The sequence below is a fragment of the Lissotriton vulgaris genome, chromosome 3_1, assembly GCF_964263255.1.
Source record: "Lissotriton vulgaris chromosome 3_1, aLisVul1.2, whole genome shotgun sequence".
In the NCBI taxonomy this organism is placed as follows: Eukaryota; Metazoa; Chordata; class Amphibia; order Caudata; family Salamandridae; genus Lissotriton; species Lissotriton vulgaris.
Genome location: NC_141689.1, coordinates 532,279,626 through 532,304,909, shown reverse-complemented (window position 1 = coordinate 532,304,909; position 25,284 = coordinate 532,279,626). Strand labels below are relative to the sequence as shown.

The following is a 25,284-nucleotide window of genomic DNA, read 5'->3' as shown; positions in this document are numbered from 1 at the left end:
ACGCTTACTCGGATGTGTGCCTTTTATTTTGCAATCCAATAAATGTACAATAAGTGGAGAATGCTTGCCTGATATATTTTGCTGAAAGTGACTATTATAAAAAAGTATACATGATAATGTGTCCAATTATAAACCGATTCCTGCTAAATAAATGGGTGCTATTCTCATCTTTGTTTCTCTGCTCTCTGGCTGTTTCCTGGCCCTTTTCATCTTGCACAGTGTGTCTTTTTTCAGTTGTCAGCGTTTTGCTTACCATGTGTCTACTTCTCCTCATTTGTCCCATATATTTAACTGCCTGTTTCTCCCCTGCCCCATGTCTCATCCTCATTGCTGCTCAGCGCCTCCTTTCCCTTGCTCTATCTTCTCTCTCAAGTCTCTCCCTGTTCCCTCTTATCTTCCCCCTTTTTATCTCCGATACCTCTGCAACCGTCCTTGCACTCCCCTGCCTTATCATTCAATGTTCCTATTCCTATCTTGACTAGTCTTTCTTTGTCTTAGTGTCAGCGTCACAACCTTATGAAAAATGAGGTAGGGGCATTCATTACCTTACCCATCCGGCTGTACTTTGTGACATGAAACTCTTTGGTTGCAATGCTTTTGCATTCAGGCATTGAAACTCTCAGCATTGGAATATTAGGGTGTGATGTCCCCAGAGACCTATGACTCCCTAGCATGTCCTGGCCGTTTACAAGCATCAAGAAGGGTCAGAACAGACAGCATAGGAGTATGTGCCTGTTATGTCTAGGGCCCTCTCAGGAGGCCACTGCAGATTGCACCACACACTGCACCTTCCAGCGCTGCCAATGATAATAATAACACAACTACTTACCATACCACTCCGACAAGTGTGACAATTTGCACTATTACAGGCCCCCAAACCTATAGGAATGGCTTAGTAATAGTAATTTAAAATAAATATTGATGGAATAACTAATTGTTGTTGTGGTTATCTCTAAATTAGCCAGAGAGCACCAGCTTGTGGCAGACTGTCCCAAGCAGCCCCGACTGACAATTAAGTTCCAGTGCCGAGTACTGGAAACCACTGGCACAAATGAAGCAAGCACTGCGCCCACCCATTAAATGTATATGTGAAGGGCTTGGTGTGTTCGCTTTTCTGGCAGCGCATACATTAACTCTGATTATCTCTGTATTGGTGAATGAGTTGTATAATACATAAAGTGGAGAGAGTCACGTGCATCTCAGAAACCATGACAGGCTGTGCTGGCTTAGTGCAGTGCTGAGCACCATTTTTTTTGCGTCTGAGGTGTGTAAAGTTTCTAAATGTAACTCAGAATTTCTCTGAGTTAGTACGTGAACTGTATGCAGCATTACATGGAAAGGAATCTGCAGCTCGGCCCGGCCCACAGTGCCATGATAATTGCAATTTGCAAAAATGCAAACGTCTGGACTGAAAAGTCTCGTGGGTAATAATATAAAAGAGAAATGCATCTCCAAGGTCGATGACCTTACGTTTTTACCAATACATTAGATACTACTGTCACCGAAAGAAATTGGGAGGGTTATTTAGGCTTCTTCTCCCGACAGAAGAGAGAGGGAAGGCAGTTTTTTTAAAAAAGTGGGAAACCTCTCCATAACCCAATTAAATAGAAATCGCACTCTATATATAATTTACAAGCTGTACACTGCAGGCAGCTGTTTAAAGCAAAGTACATTGAGCAGGGACACCCCGTGCCATCATGTTTATATAGTATGCTTAGTCAATACAATCCAATCTCGCTTAGAATAATAAAGAATATCTTGCATACTCATTGCTGCTATTTGAATGAACACTCGGATTTCTACTGGTTTTGGTCGGTGACTCAGGGTGACATGTACAGTCACCATTTTTTTTAATCGCAAGCCTGCTAATAAGTGGGGCTTCATGCGCTGAAAAAAATTAGAAACCTCATTGGTTCTTGGGGACCGACAAGTTCAAGTTGGCATCAACTGGTGAAAAAGTGGGACGCTTCACATTGTAATATAAAATTGAGAACCCAGGGGTAAGAGTTGATACATTACATACAGGTAACACATTACATTTCATATAGACCAAGCCCACCACATAGAGTTAACAAAAACTGTCTCCAGCCAGTCACAATCAGACACAGGCACACACAGGCCGCCCTGGGCTGTGCACACTCTGACTCAGTGACTCACCTGCGGGCGGCGGCAGACTGCAGCAGGGGCAGGCAGGGGACAGAAATAAGTAAATTATGGGGTGCCTCTCTCTCACTCTGTCGTGACGCCTCTGGCTTCTGGAATGCTTCTCGGCCTGGCCTCACCGGTCACCCACACTTCAGAGGCCCCAATGCGCATGATCACCACCACCACTCCCAGCCCCCACCCTAAGGTGATTGATTTGAAGAGACCGTGCGTGGAGGCGGAGACATCTGCACGCTACGCGTGACCCTTTTAAATGGTACCACTGCTCCAAAACAAAAACAAAACAATGCATTTAATTATGTAGACTGAGAGAGATTAGACAGTTGTGCTTCCCTCTCCCCCCCCACCCCTCAAGGAGAGCAGACACGTCGCAGCGCAGAGTAGTGAGTGACTAGAGCTGTGAGTAAACTGAAGTTAATTAACTCTGATTTATTTACTGACTAACGACGGTCACAGACAGTCTGGACCAAAAACCGGCCCCCTGTAAAAAAAACGGCCCCCACCCCCTTCAGCCTTCCGGGGGATTGCCCGGTGCCCGGCATTACCAGTCTGGCCCTGCAGGGTAGGAGCGCTGGAGGAGCTGTAACGTATCAGGCGCTCGCGCAAGGGCAAGCTCCTGGGATTTATGCACATTAATCTTGAACCCCGAGACAGCAACAAATCTGTCAAGCTCCGCCAAGAAAGCCGGGAAGGACTCCCTAAGACGCTCCAGCGTGGCCACCACATCGTCCGCATAAAGGCTCAGCTTGTGCTCTGTGCCGCCGAACTGTGCACCTATAATGACAGGATCCGCATGAACTCTTTGGGCCATAGGCTCCATATACACAGCAAAGAGGAGTGGCGACTGGGGGTAACCCTGTTGCGTCCCTCTGCGAATGGGGAAGATGCTTGAGGCAGTTCCATTCACCCGTACTGTGGCAACAGGATTCTCGTAGCTACAGAACACCCAGTGAAGAAACCGGTCGGGGAGGCCGAAGTGAGACAGGGTGGCCAAGGGATAGGGCTAGTGGACCCTGTCGAAAGCCTTCTCGGCTTCGACAGAGAAGATCATACGCTCCGCCGGGAATCGTTTCGATCGGTCTACCAGATGAAGAATACATTTAGTATTATCTGAGCACTGGCGGCCGGGTACAAACCCAGACTGGTCGGGGTCTATCTGTCACAGACCCCACAAGCCTTATGATGATATGAATAACCTCCACTGTCTCCCACCTCCTCCCCTGTCCTACCTTAAATAGTACCAAAATAGGGCGTGGTGAAGACCGGGGGAAGGAATCCTCGATAAGGGGTCTGCCTTAAGGTGTGATGAAACGATATCAGACATCCCGTGGAGTTGCTGCCCTTCCTGACCTGTTGCCTGGAAATATAACCAACAATTGGTCACTTACTGCCTTAACCAGTATTCACACATACACATACACACACATTCATCAAGAGGATGGTAGGAAGAACAACAATAGTCACCTGAAAGAATGTGTCCATTCAAGGAATCTCCGGTAGGTGTGCTTACCACCCAAGGACTTCAAAATGAGAGCGCACCTGCACTGGACACCACGGTATCAATACAGCAGGGGATTCCCTGGGATAGCAGTTACGCTATTAAGTGCTCCTGCACTTACTGCAAGGAGGTAAGGATAATTAACAATGCACTCCTGCGCTCATCGTGTGGAACAAAGAAAGAGAATGTGGTGATGTGCTCCAGCGCTCACCGTGATGTGGATACAGCGAAATGAGTGATGATGCGCTCCAGTGCTCACCGTGGTGTGGAGTAAATGAAAAAGCGGCGATGTGCTCCTGCGCTCGCCGAGTGGAAAAAGTAAGGAGAAAGCGGTATTGCGCTCCAGCGCTCACCGCGGTGCCGGCAAGAAAATGGGTGGTGACGCGCTCCTGCGCTCACCGCGAACGGCAACAAGAGAAGGATGGTGACGCGCTCCTGCCTCCACTGTGAAGGGCAACAAGGAGAAGAGTAAATGCACCCGCACTGGACTCTTCCGTGGCAGTAGCAGCGCTTCGGCGCTGACAGGGTCGGAAGGCTAAGGGAGGGATGCGACCCATCCTAAGCGTGGAGCCCTCCCTTAGCCTTCCGACAATCGAGAAGTCTAAATGCAATAGTGAGTCAAGAAAAAGGTTCGTACTCGAGGTACCTGATGGGGAAAACGGATCCACTGGTACTGGCTCCGGGAACGTTAGCGTCTGAATCAAGATCAATAGCACTTGGTTTTGAGCATCGCGGGATTTTAAATGGTGTCACCCGGAAGTGGTCTGGAGGTGACATGCGGTACTGCACTCTCATGGAGAGCTAGACAGCCAACCAACAACAACACACACTCCCCACTACGTAAGGGGACATGGCACTATCAGTCCGGGGAGATGTGTAGAGAGCCGGTGGGCGAGAATCCCGGCAAACATTTTTTAGTCCACATTGAGGAGCGAGATGGGGAGAAAGAGGCGCAGAAACGTCGGTCCTTACCAGGCTTTAGTATGACTGTGATCAAGGTCTCCAGCATAGCGGGAAGCAGCAGTGCCTCTGCCCCTATGGAGTTGAAGAGTCGGACAAGTCCGGGAGCCAGGACTGGGTAGAATTTCTTATAAAAAAGAGAAGAGAAGCTGTCCAGACCAGGGGATTTGTGGAGTTTCAAGTGGGAGATGGCTGCAATGACTTCCTCTGTTCTAATGGGGGCACCAAATGCGTCGGCATGACTCTGTGCAAGTTTCGCCATCATAGCCCCGTTGAGGTCTGCGCCAGGCCATCGGCTGACAACGACTGTGCCGTGTACAGGTCCTCGTAAAAGGAGCGAAATGTGCCGGCTATTTTGCGGTCAGTGTCGAGCAATTGACCCTGCCGATCTAAAATCCCGGTGATTCGGGACAGTTGCCTCTGCGCCCGTAGCTTATTGGCCAACAGCCTACCACCTCCATCTCCTCCTACAAAGAAAGTATGTTTCAATCTGCCCTGTTGACGTCCAGGCCCGCCTACTACGCTCGGGCTGTCTTGAGTTGCCTCCTGATCTGAGGTGCCCCAGTCCGTTGGTCAATTTGTTCCAATTCTGTCACATCCCTACTAAGTTGTTCCCTCTTATTCCGTCGAGCTTTGTTATCCGCAGCTGCGATACCCAGAAATTCTCCCCGAACAACAGCTTTCAAAGCTTCCTAAAGGGTTGTCATCCGTATGGCAGGGGTGTCGTTCAAAGCAAGATAGTTAGCAATGCAAAATTCAATCTGCTGGACCACAGAAGGACTCTGAAGCATGGGTTCACGCAGGGGCTAGAATCTACGGGCAGAACAATCAGTGGAAAGGGTCAGTGTGACGTGTACTGTAGAGTGGTCTGATAACGGGCACGGGGATATGTCAGCTACCTGCAGTCGTTGAGTCTGTGTGTCCAACGTGAGAATGTAATCAATCTGGGCATAGGACTTATGAGAGTGTGAGTAAAATGCGTATTCCCTGGAGCGCGGGTGTCGGAGTCTCTAGGTGTCTGTAAGGCCCGCCTTGCTCAACAAACGTTTCCCTGAGTGGATAGTGCTCCCGCTGGGCCCCATCTCTGCACTGAACGGTCAAGTGAGTAATCGACAGCTAAATTGAAGTCCCCTCCAAAGACAATCGACATATCTGGTAAGCCAGGTGGGTCGCACACTGAATCTCTCAGAAACCCCTCCTGACCCTCGTTGGGAACATAGATTGTAGCGACTATGAAGCTAGATGTGCCCAGTGTGAAGGAATATTCTGACAGCCAGCCCTTTATCTATGCCTGCTTGTCACCTATGCGGTTAGGGAATTTACTGGAGACCAAAATGGCTACCCCCGCAGTCTTCGTGGCCCGAGAAGAAAAGACCTCATGTGGGAAAGCCCTTGAGCGCAATCGATGCGTGTCGGTGGGTAAAAGATGGGTCTCCTGGAGAAGACAGATGTGAGCGTCCGAACTCTCCAAGTAGGACAGGACAGTCCTCCGTTTGACAGTGTTATTGAGACTCTTGACGTTCAAGGATGATATTTTAATGCCAGCCATCCCAGGGGTGACCAAAGTGCTGCCACAATGCCCATACTCCGCCCATCTGTGCCCAGGTGTGAAAGATGGAGCCCATGTCGTCGAGGAACCCACAATGGTAGCATGAGGAGGAAAGAGGGGAACCCCAATTAAACAAATCCAAACAAAGAACAGTTAACAAGTACAGTAGATTCTGCGCTAAAAACGATCTAGCAGCGCTACCTGCTAAGGGACATCAAAACTGGTGTTATTGTCAGCTGTTTGAAGCTTTTTAATTGAAAAATCGTCATTTTTAAAAAATTGTTATTTTCATCCTGTAATGCAGACAGCACACCCCTAGGCCTCCTGCACACATTTTTGCCAGCATTTCACGGCTCTAGCGGCCGTTTTTGTGCTTTATTGGGCTTTCTTTGGGGATAGTAAAATCTTTACACGGCGGCCATCTTGAGTGTGGCCCAGAGCGGTGAGAGCGCTCTAGTGGACCACATAAAAGGAGCCCTGTGTCAGCGCTCGCGAGATTCTGCGCTAAAAACGATCTAGCAGCGCTACCTGCTAAGGGACATCAAAACTGGTGTTATTGTCAGCTGTTTGAAGCTTTTTAATTGAAAAATCGTCATTTTTAAAAAATTGTTATTTTCATCCTGTAATGCAGACAGCACACCCCTAGGCCTCCTGCACGCATTTTCGCCAGCATTTCACGGCTCTAGCGGCCGTTTTTGTGCTTTATCGGGCTTTCTTTGGGGATAGTAAAATCTTTACACGGCGGCCATCTTGAGAGTGGCCCAGAGCGGTGAGAGCGCTCTAGTGGACCCCATAAAAGGAGCCCTGTGTCAGCGCTCGCGAGATTCTGCGCTAAAAACGATCTAGCAGCGCTACCTGCTAAGGGACATCAAAACTGGTGTTATTGTCAGCTGTTTGAAGCTTTTTAATTGAAAAATCTTCATTTTAAAAAAATTGTTATTTTCATCCTGTAATGCAGACAGCACACCCCTAGGCCTCCTGCACGCATTTTCGCCAGCATTTCACGGCTCTAGCGGCCGTTTTTGTGCTTTATTGGGCTTTCTTTGGGGATAGTAAAATCTTTACACGGCGGCCATCTTGAGTGTGGCCCAGAGCGGTGAGAGCGCTCTAGTGGACCCCATAAAAGGAAACGGACGCTCTACCGCGCTAGCGGGCGCGTTTGCGTGAGCGCCGTCCCTAGCGCCGTAGTCTCGCCAGAGTCCTGCCCGTCTGCGCCCGTCAGCGTTCCGGCAGCAGACGGGGCAGGACGGCTGGCTGGTACCTTACTGCTGTCAGTGTTAGCTATGTGTATCTCATATTCGTCAGAGACCCTCTCCAATCTCCGTCCTTCGGTAGGTCGCTGCCACTCTGTCTTTCCGGGCCGTCGCATCCTCAGAAATGAAATGTCTGTGGTTGGCGCGTTCCTATATATAACAAACCAAAACTGACTCATCCTCCGATCATCACCACTTGCCTACTCATTAATACACGCTCTTTAGGCTGTCATGCGCTAGATATATGGAATTTGCTCGATAATTCCGATATATCCTGCCTTTTTCTCACTGAGACATGGCTTAGTGATACCTCAGCCCCGGATTTAGTCAACGCCATTCCACCTAATTATTCCATCATTAGGAGGGATAGAACATCTGGGCGCGGGGGAGGTGTGGCTATTATAGTTAACAACCAGCTGCACTGCACTACCTTCCTGATAGACAATATTCAGGACACCGAGGCTCTCGGCTTCACTCTTCACTTGTCTCCCCATCAAGCATGCACCGATATTCTTGCATATCGTACTCCCGGTCCATTAGGCTCTTTTCTGGATGAACTACAGGTAGCACTTTCAGTCCCATGCCTTAAATCTGAACATTGTCTACTCTTAGGCGACTTAAACATACACATGGACGAGGCTACAAATCCTGATACAATGAAACTCATGGAGGTCACAGCAACATTAGGACTCACACCTTTCATCCATGATTCTACGCACAATAAGGGCCATATTCTAGACTAAGTTTTTTCCACTGTTCCGATCAACGTACTTGCTCCTCAACCGGTATTATGGTCGGATCATTACTTAATCACTTTTAACCTATCAAGCGCCCCTCCTCTTAGATCTAATCCCACTATCCCTACTAAACGTCTTTCCAGGCCTTTTCATCTGTTATCTAATGAGACGCTACTACAGGCCATGGCACGTTCACCTTGCACTTTGTCAGGTAATGTGGTAATCGATCTAGCTCGCTACACGGAATGGCTCTCAACTATATTGGCGGATCTCGTGCCCGAGAATGCCGCCAAACTCGGAAACAAACGTCCTTCCGCTCCTTGGTTCACATCTCAGCTTAGAGAAGCCCGGCAAAACTGCAAGAGAGCAGAAAGAACCTGGAGGAAAGACTACAATCCTCTTGAGAAAGAAAAGTTTAAAAACCTAACTAAATCCTACCACAAGATGATTTGGAGTGGAAAAAAATCCTATCTTGAACGTCGGATAGACGAATCTGATAATTCCTGTAAGGAAATTTTTAAAATTGTTAAGGACTTCACTTCTCCATCCCTAGGCATCTCGGCTCAGTCTCACTCAGAACTTTGGCTGAATGAACTCGCACATTATTTTGTAGACAAAATAACATCCATCCAAGCCTCTCTTGCTACTTATTCCAAACAGCCTCAGGCGGCTGATCTTGATGCCCCCTCCTCCTTACAACCCACCCTCTGGGAATTTCCACAGCTAAGCCTTGTTGCCTCATTAGACCATCTGACAGGCTTGAAATCGGGCTCTCCTTTAGATCCCTGCCCGGTCTCTTGCCTCAACAAAATAGCCCCTTTGCTAAATGGCCCCATTAATTCCATTCTCAACTCCTCATTGTCTTCTGGCATAGTCCCTCAGGCCTGGAAGAGCGCTCTCATCCTTCCATTAATAAAAAAACCAACTCTGGATCCCATCATACATGCCAACTATAGGCCTATCTCTCTCCTCCCCGCTCTGGCGAAGGTGGCGGAAAGACACGTGCACAGATCTATCTCTGACTTTATCGAGAATAACAACTTGTTGCACACTACTCAATCTGGGTTTCGTGCGAATTACAGCACAGAGACCTTGAAGTCACCACCGCCATTAGAGAGGTTTTAGATACTGGAGGAAAGGCCATGTTGGTCATGTTAGACCTGTCGGCGGCGTTCGACACCGTTCCCCATGATACCCTCCTAACTCGACTCTGGAATTGTGGCCTCAGGGGGACGGTGTGGAACTGGCTTAAATCATTTCTAGCCAGCCGTCGACAAACGATCTGGGCGCCACCTCACTCCGCAGCTATGGCAACCCTGGAAGTGGGGGTCCCTCAGGGGTCTATTCTTAGCCCCCTGCTTTTTAACATCTTTATGGCCCCCCTTGCAGAGGTTGCGGAGTTGTTTGACGCTCAGATCGTGTCTTATGCTGACGACACCCAGCTCTTGTTTACTTATAACAAGAACGAGGTGTTCGATGGGATCCGTATCAGAGGCTGCTTAGAGGCAGTCTTTGATTGGTTCAAAAGACACGGCTTGAAATGCAACTCCGATAAATCGGAGCTGCTGTTCTTCGGATGTGTCTCTGAACCAAACTGGAAAAGTTGGTGGCCACAAGATCTGTTTCCTCCTGCCAATGCTAGTACCAAGGCTAAAAACCTAGGTATCATTGTTGACAATGAGTTAACCTTTGGGCCTCAAATTGCGTGTCTTTCGGGGAAATGCTTTGGAATCCTGCGGATGCTCAGGAAATTTCTCCCCTTGATTTCGGTGAACCATCGAAGGGTCATAGTCCAAGCACTTGTCGGGTCGCGTTTGGACTATGCAAATGCCCTCTATCTGGGACTCCCAAAATATCTGATAAGGAGACTGCAGGTAGTCCAAAATTCAGCCGCTAGGGCTATTTATGGACTCCCCAGACGAGCTAGTGCCTCTAACTTGTTGAAGGAACTGCACTGGCTCCCTATAGCCAAGAGGGTTCTCTTCAAAAGCCTGACGCTAACCTATAAGGCTCTTCATGACTCAGGCCCTAGGTATATTAGAAAGCGCCTTGCTTTTTACAAGCCGAGCAGAGCTCTGCGATCTGCCTCCTTGTCTAAAATGGTCGTTCCATCCATCAAGCGAACCAGACAAGGAGGGCGTTCCTTCCACTACCTGGCTCCGCGCGCTTGGAATGAACTTCCTATTGTTCTTAGACAGGCCCCCAGTCTGTTGTCTTTTAGAAAGGCATTAAAAACCTGGCTTTTTACTAGTTAATTTTGCTGTTCCTTTTTTTGCAGTTATGTTCCTTTCCATTAAGGACTTCTTCGCCAAAGCGCCGGGACACTCCGACTGGAGTAGCCGTTGCGCTATAGAAGAGCCCAATTAACATAACATAACATAACAGTAAAGGTTTACCATAGTCCTGGAATCAATCATTGTCCGGGGAGATCAGCCCCATGAAGAAAAGAAAGAGGAACTGCAGGAACCACCTGTCGCCCGCCCCCCCCCTCCAGGCCCGAGATGTCAAGGCAATGCACTCCCCAGTGTCAGGCAAATGAAACATAGCCAGACCCCCATGTTAATCAGCGGGGTGGGAGTCCCCCATAATGGAGTCGAGGACCACCTGGCGTTCTACTGCCATTGGGTCAGGACAGGTATGGCGTGGGGACCTCTCCACCCGCTGCCACTTTCCACTTTATTCTTTTTGTGCTGGGGTGCATCCCTCCCGGGGGTCTCGTCGACCGCATCTGCCAGCGGCAGGATAGATGTTGGCTCCCGGAGAGAGCGCACCTGGTGTAGCCAGCCCTCCCACTTGCAGACAAGCCTGAACGGGTGCCCCCAGGGGTAGGAGACCTTTTTGGAGCGAAGGAACTCCGTGACAGGTCGGCACTCCCATCTTTTCTGCAGAGTGGAGGGCGCCAGGTCCTGGAAAAGAAGAGTCTTGCAAGATCGATAGTTCAAAGGATGTATGGCTCTGGCCTCATGCAGTATATGCTCCTTGAGCTGGAAATTGTGGACACAGGTCAGAATGTTTGGGGGGGGCGCTTTTTCCGGTCGTCTGGGTCCTCTGTCATTCCGGAGAAGCCCCTAGGATGTGTCGGAACGATCCTCGGCGAAGCTCTTGATGTCCTCACTCTCCAGGCCCTGCCGGACCGCTCGGATGCGGATGTTGTTCCGCCAGGTGCTGTTCTCCAGGTCTTCAGTTTGGACCTGGAGGTCTAGGTGCTGTTCTTGGAGTCTTAGCACCTCTTGTTGGAGGTGGGCCACTTCGTCATCCCTTGCGCCACTTGCGTCTCCGGGTCATCTATGCGTTCTCCCACCGAATCAATGTCTTTGCTCAGATCCCGGAGTTCAGCCGCCAGCTACTTCTTCATGGTGTGAAATTCCCCGGTTAGGGTGGCGAACAAGGGCTCGAGGATGCCACACGTGACAGGGCCGTCCATCTCACTTTGGCCCTGGGTCGTTGGAGAGCCCCCCTTTGCTCTAGATGATTCGGACCCTCCTGTCCCAGGCTTGAGAACTAGCTCCTTCACTGACCTCTCCTTCTGCTGCTTGGCGGTGGCCGCCATCTTGCCACAGAGGGACAGGCCCTGGTGTGTCCACAGCTCGGCTCCTCGGGCCGTGGCAGGGATCACCAGTCGTCCGGCCTGTTCCCACGCCTCCCTGTCAATTGGACCCCTGCATCCGGCCCGGGCGTCTACTCCCAGCAGCGGGCTCTAACCGAGTGTCCGTCCGTCAGGAATCGAGCCAGGCGCAAGGTAGGTGCACCGCCCATGCCCCAGGGCCACTGCAGTGAAAATTGTAATGGAGTAACCCATCCACCAAGATCTAAATCAGGCCAAAAGTCTTTCGCGCCAGCTGTGTTAAGAAGAACTCCCTGTGCCTGCCAGGAGAACAGTGAAAGGGCTGTGCTCTGTCTGCTTGAATCTCTAATCTTCTGGACTCCTCCCAAGAACAGAGATAAGGCAATGTCAAGGACCAAGCACTCAGGAATATTACAGTCTTTGTTTGCTGGCAGTGGTCTGTCTGCATGGGATCCTGCTCCTGGAATGATGGGTGCTAAAGAGCTGGCAAGGCCCTAGAACCAGAGAATGGTGCTGACTAGCGTGGGATGTTTCTGAAGAGGCTGAGATTATGGAATCAGCCATATACTGGAACAGGGGTTTGACTAAACTGCCTATTGAGTTAGAACTTCAGTCAGAAAGTTGAGAAACTTCAATTTATGAGAAGGCAGAAAGTCCCTTCAGTGAGATCTTCCACCCAAGAATGGCAGGACATCCGACAACAGGAAACTGATACCGTGGCAACTGGTGGGGTTATTTTACTCACTGCTGCTTAGTGATGTCCTTATCCTTAACCTTAGTGGGTCCCCACTATTACTCCACAGCTGGGGATTTCCCAAGCCAAACGTCCACGCATCTTGAGATACTTGTTTAGAAGTAACTCCTGTTAGTGGTTTTAGGAAATATATGCATCATATACTCACACTCTTCACATAGCTGAGTTCAGGATGATGTTGGTGTCTGAAACTATAGTTTAAGGAGAGGTTGCTTGGACTTATCCACGCTTATTTCCACACTTTATAGCATGAGAAGTGTAGGCCTCTTGATGCCAGGTATGAAGACGTAAGCGTATAAAAATATCTTGACAGAAAGTGATACTATGATCATAACACCTTTACAATATATATCACGAGATGAATCCCTATCTGGACTGTGAGGCCTCCTAACAGACATGTCAACCTTTTTAGCCTTCTTTATTTACTGGTTGATGAGTTAAACACTCCTTATAGCCAGGCAGACTCATAGAATGGCTATCAGAAATTATATATAGGCCTCGGGTTTCACACGTGAGATCTTATTACATTATATATCAATTAACACACCTCACAAGATTACTGCCAACGTGCAGTTAAAACCTGGGAAGGGTCAAGATTGAGGAGGAACTTCTATAATCTTTGGCCGCTCTAGATTTGCTATTCTGAGAGTCTGAGAGACCAACGAGGACAGTATAACCCATACTCCACTCAACAGGGGCAGCCATATGGGAAGTAAGCAAGACTAGATATCTACACACACACTGAGGCAGCCCTATTGCGAAATGCAGGTGTAGTATTCATTGAGTACACATGGAAGGTTAAATTCACAACGTTTTTTTTTAACTATCTACAACTACAGGCACAGAGTATATAAAAGAAAAAGCAACAAGAGCTAGATGGTAATGTAGCTCAGCCCTTCTTAACCAGCTCTGACGCACTCCAGGGGGAATACTCAGAAACTAAGAACTCTGTACCACAGTTTCCATCTCCCAGTCCCCCTACTCATGAATGCTGCAGTCACACAACAAATATCTCAGATTGATACCACATAACTGGTTTTGCACTACAGAGCTGTTTCACACAACCAATGAAAGTTAAACTTCCTTAAATATACCTCACTCATCCACACCCATTCACTACTAAAAGCTTTCTATATCATTATACTCCAAAACACTCTCTACAAGACATGAATGATATCTTTCATACTCAACATCACACTCAACTAATCCATTCAACCAATACACATGAATATAAATAAACATTCAGCACTGTTCCCATACCAGAGCTCCGAAACTTACTTTAACACAGTTCACAACTATACATCTGCACCATCATACGCTCCACACCTCTGTGGTCTACAAAATGTGCAAGTCTTGCAATGTCCTGTTGTGTTGTGCTCCATACACCAGCCTGGCCCTACACCATTTGTAAAGCTCCACACCTAAAACTGTCACTGAACCAACAGATAACATATCATGTAAAAGCAAAACTGCAGGCTCCCCACACATACAGTCTCACAAGACATTTGGGACTTGCAGTGGCTGACTGACTAGGGACTTCATACCCCAGCCAATCACTGCCTGATTACAGCACCCCACACCTGCAGTTTGACACACCACTACACATCAGTCTTGTGTTATAAACAAAGACCAAGAATGCCGTACCATAGCTTGACAGCAACCCTTCCACACAACTACATGACTATAAGAGCCTTACACCTGTAACCCACAAGTTGTGCATGGCTTGCACTACCCAGGTTAGCCAAGGGATCTATAGCCCAGCCAAAACCCAGTCCGGCTTCCGAGCTCTCTACTCCACAGAGACAGCACTTCTCGGAGTTACGGAGAGTCTATGACACGGGATCGATCAAGGTGAAACATCTGCACTCATCCTGCTGGATTTGAGTGCCGTGTTCGATACCGTGTCCCATTCCATCCTTTTGAGATCTCTCCGTTCCCTGGGAGTGGCAGGCCCGGCTTTAGCCTGGATTGCCTCCTTTCTTAGTGGGTGTACCTTCCAGGTTTTCTCGGCCAAAGCTACATCTACAATCTGCTCATTGGCTTATGGTGTTCCCCAGGGGTCTATACTCAGCCCCTTACTGTTTAATATCTATGTAAGACCCCTGGCCACCATTGTGGAGGAAGCGGGGCTGACGCTATTCTCCTACGCCGATGACACCCAAATTGTCTTCTCTCTGTCAGGCAGAGATGAGAACAGCCCCTCTGCTCTAAAGCTCGGCCTGGTACGCGTGGCCGAGTGGATGCAGAAGAACTGTCTGAAATTAAACGGGGAGAAGACAGAGGTGGCGATATTGGGCAAGAATAAAAATCTATGGGGCCCCCAACATTGGCTTAGTGATATGGGACCACTTCCGCAACCAGCCACTGTGGTTCGCAACCTTGGTTTCCTTGTTGACGACAAGTTATCTATGAGGCAGCAGGCTACAAAGGTTGCTGCGATCTGCTTTTCCACCTTAAGATGGCTCCAGAAAATGTTATGGATGCTGCCCCTATCCACCCAGAGAACTGTTGTCCAGGCGTTGGTTGTTTCCCGCCTGGACTACGGTAATGTTCTCTATTTGGGAGCTGATGTTGCAACCATTAAGATTCTTCAGGTAGTCCACAATGCGGCTGCCCGCCTGCTTCGGAAGGTCCCTAGGAGAATTTCAGCATCCTCTGCTCTGCGTGACTTACACTGGCTTAAAATCTCAAGCCGGATTAAATTTAAAGCCTTATGTTATCTGTTCAAGATCAGGCAGGGCACAGCCCCTAAATACCTACAGAACTTAGTTCAACCATATAGGACTCATCGAACCCTTAGATCTTCTGGGAATGGAGACTTCATTATCCCAAGATTCAAACTCGCTAGAATGGGTGGGCGGTCTTTTGCTCATCTAGGTCCTAACTTTACCAGTTGCTTTAAAATTGGAGAATAACTTGCTGCGGTTCCGGAAGGGACTTAAGACCTTGCTTTTTGAGTGATCTGCCCGTTGTTCTGGTCTGCTTGATATTACCTGATATTTCTTTCTTCTTGAGTCTATCCCTAGCGCCGGGAAACCCACTGCGGGTAGCTGTTGCGCGTTACAAGTTAAATAAATAAATAAAATAAATAAAACCAAAGCAGTCTTGTGGCTCGATATCCCAAACTGGCAATACAAAGCCATTAGAAAACATTGACAAATGCATGACTGCATACCTGTAGGCCTCCCACACATGCATCCGAAACCCACACAAGACTTGTACGAATTCCATCTCAACCATACACTAGAGGCTGCATTCCCTGGTCTCAACAGCCATTCCCTTTCGCCATTCGAACTGCACATGCACAACCTATGTGTGTACAGCCGACACAAGCTGAATTTAACCCCACACACCTCTCAAGAAGGCAATGTCAAGCAAAACAACAGCCTCACTCATGAAGCACACTCTGTGACACATCTACTAAAAACATTAGGCATGTGCGTACCGTACCCAACAACCACTAAAAAAGACCACACAACTGTTGGACCACTGGTACATTGTCCACACAGTGCAAGACAATTGCATACAAAGACCAGTATGTATTACCTCGCTTATACGCCAGAGTTTGGGGAAAACTCAGTCGCAAAAGTATACTCTGACATGTTCCTTGACGTTCGGAAGCAACCTAAAATATCTATGTAGTGTTGAAATCTATCACAGCTGTAATTTGGTAGTAAATTGCATCGAAAATGCTGATACACAACGTCCCCGCAGTTCCTGAAAATGTTGCCATTGATGTATCCTATTTGTGAACAGTGCCAATTTGTAAAGCATTGGGAAGCAATGTGACCTTATGCCACTAATTCAAAAGTGCATGAACAGCAACGTTTTACTTGCAGACACCTTCCACGATAAAGGTCATAGCACGTAAATCTACCTTTTCATTTCCCAGCATATTTCAACTCCATATGTTGTTTGAACAAAGGAAATATATTGGATACACTGAAAGCTGTGCAGCCTTAAGCGATGACGTCTCTTCTACGTGCCTGGCAATGAACCTGTTCATGTTTGCAAATGCCTGCATGCAGGCACTGCACAAAAGACACAACATATCCTATGAAGCTTGTCCACACACACACACCGACCAAAGCAACAGACAAATTGTCTTGAGGGTAGACAGCAGGATTAAGACACATGCTGAAAATATGGCATCTTGCACCGGGTGTAAATGAATGAAAAACAGCCATAACACAAAATAACTTGTGACTTCCATAACACTGCATCCCGCCCCCACCCCCACACAAACTTAAGGAAGATATGATAACTGCAACTGCACAGCCTGTAGGTTGGTGCTCCCTGGACCTTCTCAGGTAGGGCTCTCTGTGACTGTACAACTGTTGACTCCTGCAAGTGCTGTGTAACTGCACTTCTAATGTTCTATGTAACTGCACTACACGGTTATTAGAGCTCTCTGTGCACTCCCTAAAGAAAGACTTGCTCATAATGTGCCTCATATAATGCACTAATTAACCAAAGGTTAAAGCATGTGATGCAGCGGAAGGCGGTTATACCAAATTTACCACCTGGACCCAATTTAAACACCTAACCATCCCTTTCATGCTGCATACGTTTAAACCAAGTTACCAAATTTCATTTTAGTCATGCGGTCCTCTCTATTCGATAGACCTTTGCTAATTGATAGGGATTAGCAAAGGATTGACAGAATCCTAATTTATGAGGACCTAAACAAAGAAATAATTAATTCAATATAATCAAATGACATTAATAAAGACAAACTCTGATTCCTTATCAATATGTTTTTATCTAACTTAATGTTAATTCTCACCAGGCACAATACAGCTTGAATCATAGATCATCACACAAGAGAATAGTAATATGGTAATTCATACCAACATCTCTAAACCATGTCATGAGAGAGCGGATAGGTGAAGAGATAAAGAACATTTGCAAAATGAGATTAATATTAGCACAAAATGCTAGTAGTCTGAAAAGCTACTCTGCGGCCAGAAAAGTAACCTGGGGCACCCTCAAGACTGTATGAGGAGCAAAATTAAAGAGTCATAATCAGCAGAACAACAGCCAGCCAAGTAGGTAAGAAAACAGTGACACAGCTCTCTCCTCTCAAAAATCAAGCCTGCCTAAACTAAAAATTCTAACACTATTAATTATACCCTAATTTACTAAAGATCCAACCCCCTCATGTATCAAACCCCTAAAAATCCTCGAATCCCATTGGACTAGGCCAGGGGGTGTCTAATCACTCCTCTTCCACTGTACCTAACTTTCAACAGTTCCTTTGTCTTTAGAGAGCTTTCGTCATTGTCCTTCAGCAGAGGAAACTCTGATAATCTCTTCCGCGGCTTGCACATTTTTCAATTTGCAAATGTTTCAAACTCGTAGCACAAGTGTCCACATACTCTCATTACTTTCTCCACACAGCCTTGGCCATCATCAAGAACTCACGAAGGACAAAGTAAATTTCTTTACAGCCTATGTTTTAGAAAGCAAACTAAACCTAAAAAGACTCTTGAGGCCTTCTCTGCAGAACAGTTAAATGTGCCCAAGGAAAAACAAATACAAATGTGATTATCGTTGTCACTACAAAGCTTCACTATTTTTCTTCACGTTATGTACATTTTCAAACAGTTATTGAAAAGGAAAATATCATGTCTCTTTAAGCTTATGGCTTCTATCAATATTTTCTGTTGACTGTTATTTGTGGAGAAGCGTGGCTCAGTGGTTAGAGGCGGCAGACCCAGAAGCTGAAATCGGCCATGGACCAGGGTTCGATGCCCCGCCTCGGCGGGTCTCGGGCTCAAACATTCCACGGAGTCGACAATTCTCGCTCTGGTGCTTACTCGACTCACGGGGCCACACTCTGTGACTCTGGGCAATAGCTTGCTTAATCTCCACTACGGCCCCTCACGGCGGGATGCCTGGCTTTCACCTTGTGGATACCTGGCCGGGGTATCTCACAGGGGAATACCAGGACGGGTTCCCTAAGCAAGCGCCTTGAGGCTCCTGGGTTAAAGTGCGCTATATAAATCGAAATACATTTACATTTCTGCATTAATCATTTTGCATTTGCGGCCTACTAGAAAAGTACTGAAAATACTGATTTCGTTTCAGCACACATTTGTGCAATTTCATCTCTCCGTTTTTAGTTTATCACTGTTAATTTTCTCACAATTCTGTTAATAATACATACAATGAGAAGTTTGATCTGAGCAGATTTTATCTTGCAAAACCCTGCTCCATCAATCCCCCCTTTGAAGGAGACTTAAGCCATCATTAAAAAAAATCTGATTATAATCGGGTTATATTACCTAGAAAGTAGTCGTTTTCTTCTGTTTCAACCTAACCCCATCTACATCTTTTACTATTTCATAGTAATTTGCTCTTCTGTCTTCCAATTCCATTTCTTCTGTCTTTCTATTTCTTGCTCTCCGTTCAGTCTCTAGTGTTTGTTTCTTGCACTTACAACACTTATACATTATTACCAGTGTTAATATCCCTGTAGCAACAGTAATTATTGGCATTAGTATTTTTCCCAGCAAGCTATTACCAAAAGCTGAAAACCAGTTACCCACCGAAGAGAAACCCTTACCAAGTTTCTCCCAAGCAGAGTCACCCTTCAGTTCAGTTAAATCTTCCCGTAAATGCATACTATTATCCCTCTAGGTTCTTTCTTTTGTCAGGGTTATATGTGCAACACTGTTGAATTTTCAACATGCTACAGACTCCGCCCTCTTTTGCCAATAATATGTCAAGAGCGAGCCGATATTGTAAAACCATAGATCTCATAGCCACCATTTCAGTATCAATCATTAAGAACCCACCAGCAGTGTCTGCTGATAAACGATCAACCACAGTGGACAATTTCCTAATTGTAAGTGCATTAAAAAATTACTCCAACTGAAGGTATCAATGCTCCAAAAATATCACCCACAATTTCGCAGCACTAATTCCTCTTTCTTTTTGAGTTAGTCTACTTTTCTTTTAATTGGTTCTATGACTTTTATCCATATGATATACCTTTGGAAAGACAGTCCCCATATAACAACACCCATACCAACGTGCATGTATCCTATAATAGGCATTCTTACAGCACACATAATAGATACCATAAACAGGATCAGTACCACCTTTTATTCCCCAACCCCCTGTGATCAGGAAATTATGGTCACATTTACTAGAACTAATGAAATAATTGTTGTAGTCAGTTTTCTGTCTAAGTAAGTAACGCTTTCCCCTATGATGTCAATCCAGAGTCATTGCAGCATATGTCTCATCTTTTTTGTAATTACCTTCTCTAAAATCAATATCTTCCTGATGCAAACTACAGGTTAACACCTTGGCTGCTTGAGATATTTGTTTGCTGTGCTGGATCATAATGGAAATGGGTGTGTTCATGACGAGCTGAGCTCGTCATGAGCACATGAGCAGTGTGCCTCATGACGAGCTAAGCTCGTCATGAGCACAGAAGGGGTTAAATTATTACGATGTGCATACATACTATCCATCATTTTAGTAGGATGGAAAAATTCTGCAAAATATTCAGCATTTCGAGTACTAATTACCATATTCATATTCTTTCTAATAGGTACTTCAGAAAAGACTAAATCATAATTTATTAGTAATACTGCAAGCAACCTTTTTCATAGAACAGACTTGTTAGTACACTACACGAGACGCCATAGGTTAAAGGTAGGTGATGATAGGTCACCCCCTCAGACACAGACGATGGTAATTGCATTAACTCGTAACAATCTCTTGCATCCATTGTATCCACATATTTATATAATAATTTAGTAAAGACATTTAATGAAAAATCATGAATCGAAATATCCTGGTGTAAATTATCACCTGATGATTGCTTAATGTTAGTCTGTGGATCTTCTTTAAGATTTTCCACATTTATTTTCTCTCTCACAAAATTATTAGTAATATTTTATAGTAGGATACATTAAATAGCGCACGACAATGATTAATGTTAACCAAACAAACATCATTAGTAAGACACGTATATAGCAAGCATTAATACATCTACTTTTAAAACTTTGATTTTGATATCCAGTCTCTTAAAATTTTGCCACTGCCATTGTCTCAAAAAAAATCCAAAACTAGAAAAAAACAAAAAAAACTAGGATTTATATAATGTAAGAATGAAAGTGTAGTGTATCCAAGCACTTCTTTAAGCCTTTTTGATTCTCCCTCTCTTTTGTTAATACATTTTTTTGAATTCTGTACTTACTACTCGGTTTCTTGACCCCCATAATATGTGAATTACAAGGACTCCCTAATATTTCTCTCAAAATATCCTGTTCAATCATCAATTATTTTACAGGTGTTACGCCTGCAATGGTCTCAGGACTCATTTTGTATTGTGGCGTTTTTGGAAATTCTGAACCTTGTTTGACTGAATTCTGAATAGGATCAACTTCTTTCATTAGTCCAATGTCTTTCCCTAAAAAATCCCTCACAACAGTCAACACTGTGTTTCTCAATTCAACAGACAAATCCTTCAGTGTAAATAAAGGATACAAATCATTCACTCCTGTCCCTTGCCTCACCATCATCATTTTGAACACCACATCCTCATCCTGCGTATGAAATGCTATTCCATCTAGTGTAAAAATAGATGGTGCAATTCATTTTGCAGAGCAAATCTCTACCTAGCAGGATAACTGGAGTTGTATCACACACCACAAAACGATGCAAGTCTTGAAAATAAATATGTGAAACAAGTGTGATAGAAGTAAGTGAAATGCCTCCAGGCTGACCCAATATGCTGTGCCGGGATATAGGTGGGTCACTATTGTAGTCATGCTTATTTCTGCTTTGACTATTTTGCCCCATGTTTGTAAAATACCATTAAAAAGATGTTTTTTAAAAAAATAGAAGAAATTGGGACGTATGGTTACACTGTGCAGTTCAGTCCATCTTTAGAGAAAGGGGTCACAAATTAAGGTTGGCCATGCAGAGATGTGTGGCATAATATATTGAGGCTAACGCATTAAACTGAAACGAGTCATGGGACTGGACTGAAATGAAAGAATACAAATGTGTATGGACTAGTTCCAGGTGCCTTCTGACAATCTCAGGGTGACCCCTATGTGGTGCATTTTCCGACCGTTTGTGGAAGACTGAACATGACGCTGCCTATGGTATAAGATTTAAATGTAGTATGAAAAATGTAATAGCATAGTGGTGCACATGTGTCAAGAGTCACCTTTGAGAACCTCTATTTAGTCCCCCAAATTTCCTCCATCATTAAAATACCTTCATAGCCGATGCCACTCTTAGAGAAATGTGTTATTTTGTGCATGCAGTTTGTGTGATTCACCTTGTTAGGAGAATAAACTTATATGAGGTCAAAGTTGATGCTGCTGAACGTGGCAATCACAAACACCTGTGCTGCCTGTTGTCCTAAGTACAGCAATCCAGATGCAGTGAAAAAATTATGCAAACAAGCATTGGCAACGCCAGAAGTTTTCGCCTTTTGGACCTATTAAATTTGCCAATTGCTTTTGGCGATGCTCTGCCGAATCAGGATGCGGTGCAGTTTCATAAAAAATAAGTAAGTGTCAGAACTCATTGGCATACCAATGGAATGACAAAGGCACCATTTGCTTGAATTTTTATTTACCAGACAAAGTTGGCAGAGATGTATGAAGTTACAACCCATACATTTACATCGCTGTACAGTACATTGCGGTTTTTACAACGCAAGTCGTTACAACGACTTGCCTTGGAAGGCGCTGGACTTAGGAGTAGTATAATTTACTATTCCAACTCCAGTCTACGTACAGTAGGGAAGGTGTTGGATAGTAAATTATACTATTCATTGTCCTAGAGCGCCATCTAGCGCAAGTCGCTGGAACGACTTGCGTTGTGAAAACCGCGAAGTAATAGCTTCGCAATGTAATCCCCGCGTAGTAAACGATGTTTACCAGTTGGCAGACACCACTTGAATTGATAAGCCAAATATAAAGATTTTCACAGAAAAAGAAGCCATTAAAAATAAAAAAAGGATCACAGGTGTTGGGGCTGTTGGAGGTCATGGAGGAGAGGGAAAAGAGCACAGGTAAGGTGGGAGAGAAGCACAAAAGGGAGAGAACATTGCAGAAGCACATGGGCAAGAGAGAGCAAAACGGAGCTGGAGGGTGAGAGAAGCACACAAGTGATATAGCTGGACAACACATTCACTCATGGAGTGGTTAAGCAAAAAGAAATAGGAGGGACCAGTGAGGGGGAGAAACTCACACACAGATGAGCTAGAGCAACACTTAAGGGAAGGGGGGCAGAAACACTCCAAGCTGACAGCTGGAAAGAACATGCACTTTTGTTGATTGCTTAAGAAAAAGAAGCAATCAAAAAAGAAAAAATATGCTCCTTAAAAGTGAGCAGTGGTAGGACACAACTAAAGAGGTTATGCTCCAGGGGAGGGACAAACATAAGATTACAAGGCAAGCCATCAAATAAACAGCAAGCAAATGACAGTGGCAATAAAGCCAACGAAAAGTAGCCAGTAGACAAGCATTAAGTCCACTGTGTGTGCTTGGTAAGTTATTGGTAACCAGAATTGGTCTTTTATAACTTGACAGCTTTAACTGTCTGGTAGACTCAACCTAAAAAAGCTCTCTCTCTATCTCTCTCACCCTTCCATACCACTACATTGGCAATGCCTGTGCTATTACCAACCAGTGGCAGCTCCTCCGCAAAGGCGGAGGAATGTCGCCCCACTGCTTTTTAGCAGTAAAGTCAAGAAAAAAGAAAAAATGACAATAACTTGACTTTATTATCATTTTATTTGTTCCTGGTCTGGCAGGTTTGTGGGACGAGCTGGGTTGCTCCAATGACAGAGGAGCAGGAGGAGGGGTTTGCCCACTCCAAGTGCACATGAATGTTTGGCCAGCCGTCTCAGGCTGACCGAACATTCATGTGCACGTTACATGTTCTCCACCAAGGCTGCATTACAGCCTGGGTGGAAAACATGCCCAGGCTCCCATTTCCTGCCTGAGCACCGAACCATGGCGCTCAGACCAATCACAACGATGCATTGCAGCGCCTTGATTGGTCACGGGAGCGTGGGTGCTTCCTGCTCTATTCCCGACCCGAGGAGAGATGGAGGAGAGACGCAGCAATAAGGTTGGTGTTTTTTCCCCTTATTTTTGGATCCCCTCCTCCCATTCCTGCCTCCCACCCCGCCCCTCCTGATCCGTGCCGGCCGCCACTGTTACCAATCAACAGCTTGCTGCTGTGTCAAAAGAAAGGCAGGCAAATAAAACGTGGGGAGAACGTGTCTTGTTCTGAGAACTTGACTGACCATGATAAAAAATAATTGGGATTGGAGCTCAGCCATGGTCATTCTTCCGGCTTAGTGCCTCAGCAGCAGACAATTAGAAGCTCCTGCACAGCCACTGAAAATAGATGCCAGTCAAGTATTTCTTTATTCGATTTGCTGAATGCAAACCATAAGAGTACATGAAAACATACATCATAAAACACGATATTAAAACCATAGATAGAAAAGTTTCGATACATCTCAAAACTGGAATGTAAAACTCTAGATAGAAACCAGGATAGACAAAAACACACAATTGCGGTGGGCAGAGATTGCAAAAACAGTAATGCTAGACGTCAGTCTGCAAAGGGCACTTCTCGTCCTGGCAGCAGAGGGAACAGAAAGAACATGACCAGGTCCTCCCACCCGTGTACGTAATTGGAATAGAGGCACAACTGCTGGGGAGCTTGGACAACCTTGGGCCTGTTTGACATTTCAAGTACTCTATTTTGTTTTTAAATAAAGTGCTTTTTTCAGGTTACTTCTGTAAGCAAGTCTCATGTCTTGTTCTACTAGCCATAAAATCGTATTCTAATGTTTAGGCATGCTGCTGCTATTAAGACGGGGCATTTGCCTGACCTGGCTTTGGTATGTCGATTGACACTGGTAAGAGTTTCTTTGTCCCAAGTAAATCAGCTGTAAGACAGAAAATATTTCATCAACATGCAGCAAAATATTAAAATAGCCGTACCTTGCCTGACTCTCGCAGCACGTGAGTTGTGTCTTTTAAAGGTTATATCACTCGTCGTTTGGTTTTTCCTACTTCCACCAAAGCCTACGTAATGTTCATGCACGCTAATATACTATGTGTGTGTGTGTGCATATGTAAATATATCTGTGTAATATATAAATGAAATGAAACATGCTAAAACATATATTCCTCATTTTTGTAGGTGTTAAATCTAAAAGATGGTGCCAAAGAAGTACAACAGAAGCTCTCCTACGTAGAAGACACAGAGGAAGGTAGAGTTATCAACCAAAATACATTGCATTCCACTTCAATTAAAACATCTATATGCAAATATGTCGTTTTCAAATAGAAATTCTACAGGTATCGCCAGTGAATCCCCAGTGAATCCTTCACTCTATGATTCATGGGATCACTGGATGGTTTTGTGTACTGATGTTTTTTTCACTCACATTCCTTTTGATTGAGCACATTGAGCCGCAGCACTGATGTTGAGGTCCTGAAGAAGGCCGCAACACCTCCATTGACGTGTGTGGTAATTAGAGTTTTTTCCGATACTGGAGTTAACACGGTAGTGGTAGCTCCTGGGGAGTAGTGAATTATCAGTCCCATTACCCAAGACCTGCTGCTACTAAACGCCGTTATCTTGAAATGCCAGGATCCAGCAGATTTTTTGTATTTATTTTTGCACTTTTATATAACACGAAAGGTGGAGCGCTTTACATGAGCACCAATTACGTTCAGATTTGTTTATTTTTGCATTTTTTTTTAGGCACTGGGAGATTAAGTGGTGTGCCCAGAATCACTGG

At 45.5% G+C, this 25,284-nt stretch overlaps 1 protein-coding gene across 4 annotated transcripts in view; it reads left to right on the top strand.

The window, feature by feature from the left end:
* The window catches only part of ARHGEF28 (Rho guanine nucleotide exchange factor 28), a 954,264-nt gene that overhangs the window by 505,674 nt on the left and 423,306 nt on the right, over window positions 1-25,284 (top strand). For all 4 annotated transcript variants that reach the window (XM_086960785.1, XM_086960787.1, XM_086960786.1 and 1 more), the window contains exon 7: window positions 24,681-24,750. In XM_086960785.1, coding sequence (XP_086816911.1) covers window positions 24,681-24,750 — 70 coding nt within the window. The remainder of the gene's footprint in view (window positions 1-24,680; window positions 24,751-25,284) is intronic.